The sequence below is a fragment of the Chiloscyllium plagiosum genome, chromosome 47 (genome assembly GCF_004010195.1).
Source record: "Chiloscyllium plagiosum isolate BGI_BamShark_2017 chromosome 47, ASM401019v2, whole genome shotgun sequence".
Lineage (NCBI taxonomy): Eukaryota > Metazoa > Chordata > Chondrichthyes > Orectolobiformes > Hemiscylliidae > Chiloscyllium > Chiloscyllium plagiosum.
The window spans coordinates 8,488,379-8,493,399 of record NC_057756.1 but is presented as its reverse complement, the minus strand read 5'-3'; the positions used below and the strand labels follow the sequence as shown (position 1 = coordinate 8,493,399).

At 45.8% G+C, this 5,021-nt stretch overlaps 1 protein-coding gene across 1 annotated transcript in view; it reads left to right on the top strand.

Annotated features, from left to right (window-relative positions):
• The window catches only part of LOC122544245 (poliovirus receptor homolog), a 36,903-nt gene extending 36,539 nt beyond the window's left edge, over positions 1-364 (top strand). Inside the window, exon 6 of the mRNA XM_043683322.1 lies at positions 319-364. Within this exon, the coding sequence (XP_043539257.1) occupies positions 319-364 (46 nt within the window). The remainder of the gene's footprint in view (positions 1-318) is intronic.
• Positions 365-5,021: the final 4,657 nt, after the last annotated feature.

The following is a 5,021-nucleotide window of genomic DNA, read 5'->3' as shown; positions in this document are numbered from 1 at the left end:
TTGTCCCATAGATCTCGATACCATCTATCAACCCCTCAGAAAACGAACAGGAAATGACATCACCACAAACCCCAGGAACCTCATCCAGGACAAACATATAAATAGAAAGCAGGAGACAACAGCTTCGCTTCACTTGGAGGTCGCCACTGATGATGTTACCTAGCCAGGTAATGAAACGTCTGGATATCAAACCTACAGCTCAGCGAGCAAACCTACACCCTAAACCTCAACCTGAGCTACAAACCTTGCAAAAACACAATCTCTAAAAGGGACCATGCACTGCTTTTGAATTCATTTTACAATTTTACCATTTTTCAGATGCCAACTTTGTGACAATGCGTTGTCCATAGAGACAATGGAATAGGCAAACGCGGGAGCCCTTGGTAAGCAATTTGTTTGACCACTCTGGAAGGCTGGTTGAACTCCGGACATCACATTTTCAAAGGGGGAGGTGAAGATGATCCAGAGGTCTACAAGTAGGAACCACATCCAATTAAATGGACAACAAGGGGTGGTATAATGGAGAAGTAGACCAGACCATGACATTAATAAAACTGACAGAATGCAAACAGAATAGGCAATAAGGAAATAATATCACGACACTGCAATGTTTGTGGTTTAATATATATCCAAAGGACTATACAACTGTGTTAATACATTATTTGCAATTAGTTCTGGCAGGCAACATGTGACCGAGAAGGTGGTTATTTTACAGGATAGCACAACAACAGATTGATGATGACATCAATGGGCCATGGCAGAGAGTTCAATAACCATGAGGCACAAAATGTCTTTGAGTAAGATTTAAGTGAATTTGAGGACCATCATGAGGGTGACAGGAATGTGAAAAGCATTGCCTTAAATCGTGGCAAATGGAAGACCTAACACCACCATTTAGAACAAAAATAATCTCTTGGATATTCACCTGAAATGTTACAACATTCCGAACTGTGGGTGGAATACAACGGGATCACCACGGTGGCTCAGTGGTTAGCACGGCTGCCTCACGGCACCAGGGACCCGGGTTCGATCCCACCCTCGGGCGACTGCCTGTGTGGAATTTGCACATTCTTCCCGTGTCTGCGTGGGTTTCCTCCGGGTGCTCCGGTTTCCTACCGCAGTCCAAAGATGTGCAGGTTAGGGTGGATTGGCCATGGGAAATTGTTCCATAGTGTCCAGGGATGTGCAGGTTATGGTGGATTGGCCATGGGAAATTGTCCCATAGTGCCCAGGGATGAGCAGGTTAGGGTGGATTAGTCATGCTAAGTTACCCATAGTGTCCAGGGATGTGCAGGTTAGGGTGGATTAGTCATGCGAAATTGTCCCATAGTGTCCAGGGATGTGCAGGTTAGGGGAAAAATGTCGAGTAATAAGGTCAGGGTGGGATACCTTTCGGAGAGTGGATGTGGACTTGTTGGGCTGCAGGGCCTGTGCCCACACTGTAGGGATTCTGCTTCTATGATTCTAGATGGCTGTTGACCAAGAGGCTCATACGTGATGAACCGAAGGATCTCCTTCCATCAGAAATATCTACATCATGTTCATGACCTTTCAAAAAGTGATGATTCTATTCAAGGTCCCAGTGAGACCCCACCTCTGGAATGCTGTGAAGGAAAGGGGTCATTTCATTGAGAACAATTCAGAGACAGTTCACGAGGATGGCCCCTGCTATGGAGGGATTGTCTCCTGACCGAAGCTTAAACTGGGTGGGACTCTCCTCACTGGAGTTTAGAACGAGAGGCGATCTCACTGAAACATTTCGGATTCTGAAGGGGCTGGACAGGGTCAATGCTGAGAGAGAGGGTCCCCCCCCATGGGAGAGTCTAGGGGCAGAGGGCACTGTCTCAGAATAAAAGGGCACCAAATTCAGACTGAGATGGGGAAGAGTTTCTTCTCTCAGAGAGTTGTGGGCCTTTGGAGCTCCCTGCCACAGAGAGCTGTGGGGGCAGAGTCCGTGTGTCTACTGAAGGCTGTGATAGAGAAATTCCTGATCAGTCAGGGGATCGAGGAAAAGGGCAGGAAAGTGGACATGAGGAATGTCGGATCAGCCCATGATCCTGTCCAATGGCAGAGCAGGCTCAAGTGGCCAAATGGCTAAATCCTTAAATCTTGGCAAATGGAAAACCCAACACCACAATTGAAAAGAAAAAAATTCTCTTGGACATCCACCTAAAAAGGTTACAACAGACCAACTAATCCTGTCCTATTTCTGATGGTCTTCTTGGCATTCCTGCTGTGGTTATTAATGATGCTTTCCAGTCTGGGATGTGGTGGCAGTGTCTGTTGGCTGATGTCGTGATCTCAGGGTATCAAATGTCCACGGGCTTCAGTATGGGTTTGCAACTTTCTGGGATGGTGGTAGTGTCCCTATCACTGAGCCAGCAGTGCCGGCTTCAAGTCCCACCTGTTGCACCCCTCTCTGACAGGTACTTTGAAAAAAGTATGGACAGTTCCGATTGTGTTATCACTGTCAATGAGGGGGTCGATCACTCAGTGATCAAACTATTTAGCTGGAATCTCAATTTTAGCCACACATCTCTGACCAATCCATAATAAATCTACTTGTGTTTGAGAACACTATAGACAATCTCTTCTGAATCGACATTGTCTTCATGGTGCCAACCCTTCGGTGTTCCTACATTCTGCTGCTGTACATTCACGGATGTGTACACGATCTCAGTGGGGCACTATTGAAAAATAACACGTTTTATCTTGGTGAAAACATTTTATCAACGCATGCCATTGTTCCTTTCAAATGCCAGCTTCGCTAACACCCACATGCACACATACACATATACGTTTGTGGGGTGAATTTGTACTTGCAGAGTTACGTTGTACTTTGCACAAAAAAACTGCATGAATCCATGTAAGATTCTGTTAACTCATTTTTTTTAGATTAGAATCAGTCACAGTCATATAATGGCACAGACAGCAGCACACAGGGGGGCTAACACCTTCAATACATTATCTGGACTGACAGACACCAATTGTTGAAGTTCATTTGAGAATGTAACTTTTTAAAAAAAGGTTGCAATATGAAAGAACTGAAACCAACATGGTCATTCTAACAGCTGAGAGACTGAACAAACATTCAAGGTACCTTTCAATGTATAATTTCAGTTATATCACACTGTAAACTTTTGCTATGAATTCTGTGTCTTACAATCGTGTACTCCACAACCACCTGATGAAGGAGCAGTGCTCTGAAAGCTAGTGCTTCCAAATAAATCTATTGGGCTATAACCTGGTATTGTGTGATTTTTAACCTAGTTAGTAAAATGTAGACATGTCAGTGCAAGGCAAGGGAGTGCTCATTGGACAGGTAGCTCAGGGGTACAGAGAGATATTGGAGTGCTTGTCCACAGATCCCTGCACGTGGTTAAGAAGTGGTTAATAAGACATTCAGCATTGGTCATGGCATAGATTATAACGGCAGGGAGGTAATGCTGGAGCTGTACTGAACTTTGGTGAGGCCACTGCTGGAGTACTGTGTGCAGTTCTGGCCCCCACACGACAGGAAGGATGTGATTGTAGAGGAAGGGGGTACAGAGGGAGATGCACCACAGTGTTCCCCTGGGACGCAGCAGTTCAGCAATGGAGAGAGAGACTGGATAAGCTTGGGTTATTTTCTCTGGAGCAGAGAAGGTTGAGGGGGGGGGACCTGATGGAGGTGGCTAAGGAGAAGTGTTAGCAATAACACTAAGTAATAACACTAGTGTTATTACAGCCAAACGGTTAACACAGTAAATCGTCTGGGGACCTGCATTCAAATCCTACAACAGTAGATGGTGGAATATGAACTCTGTGGAAGTAAGAGTCTAATGATGAACAGGAATCTATTGCTAACTGTTGGAAAAACCCACCCGGTTCACTAATGTCCCTGAGGGAAGGAAATCACCATCCTTACTTGGTCTGTGTCTACAGGTGACTCCAGACTCACAGCCATGGGTTGACTCTTGACTGCCCCCCGGGCATTTAGGTATGGGCAATAAATGATGGCCCAGTAGGAGAGACCCTCATCCGTGAATGAATTAAAAAAAAATGAGGGGCATGGACAGAGTGGTGAGGAAGCAGCTGGTTCCCTTCGTTGAAAGGTCAATCACAAGGGAGGGATGGAGGGGGCGTCGTTTCAAAGTGAAAGGCAGGAGGTTTAGGGGAGTTTGAGGAAAGTATGTGATGGTGGGGGTGGGGGTGGGGGTCTGGAATACAGTGTTTGGGGGTGTAGTTGAGCTGAGAAACCTCACGACCATTAAAAAAAACACTTGGATGGGAATTTCATAACATTCAACACTATGGGCCAAGTGCAGGAAATTAGGACTAGCTTACACTTAGTGTGTTTTGGCAGTACAGGCTAGATGGGTCAAAGGACCTCCGTTACAGTGTACGGTTCTAAGATTTATGAGAATAAGAACAATTGGAATGTCTCATTCGACAAGTGGGAGTGACGCCTCAGGCAATACCCTGCAAAGTTGCAACAAATGGTCTTTCACTCCGAACAAGTGACTGTCCCTTAACAGATGCTGGTGTCTTCCTCAACATGGTCACATCCTCAGCGTACGGAAGGAAGCAGATAATTCATGAGGGTGAGCCAGTTGGTCTGTTACTGTACGTGACTGAGCAGCAGGAATTGACTGGGGAAATGGCACTAGCAGCCCCACACCAAACAAAAAATCGAGTTTTGCGTGCAGGACAGGCAGATCCTACCATCCAAAGTGTGTTAGGGTGATAGAACAGAGCAAGGACTACAATGCCATGGCTATAGAGAAGGTGCACAAGGAGCGAGATCAACATGAGATTGAACATTTGAGAAGTACCATTCAAGATCCCGATAACAACAGGGAAGAAGCTGTTCTTGAATCTGTTGCTACGTGCGTTTAAGCTTTTCTGCCTGATGGAAGAGGGTGGAAGAGATTATAACGGGGGTGGGAGGGATCTTTGATGATGTAGGCTGCTTTCCTGAGATTGTGGGAAGTGTAGACAGAGTCAATGGACGGAAGATTGGCTTATGCAATGGTCTGGGC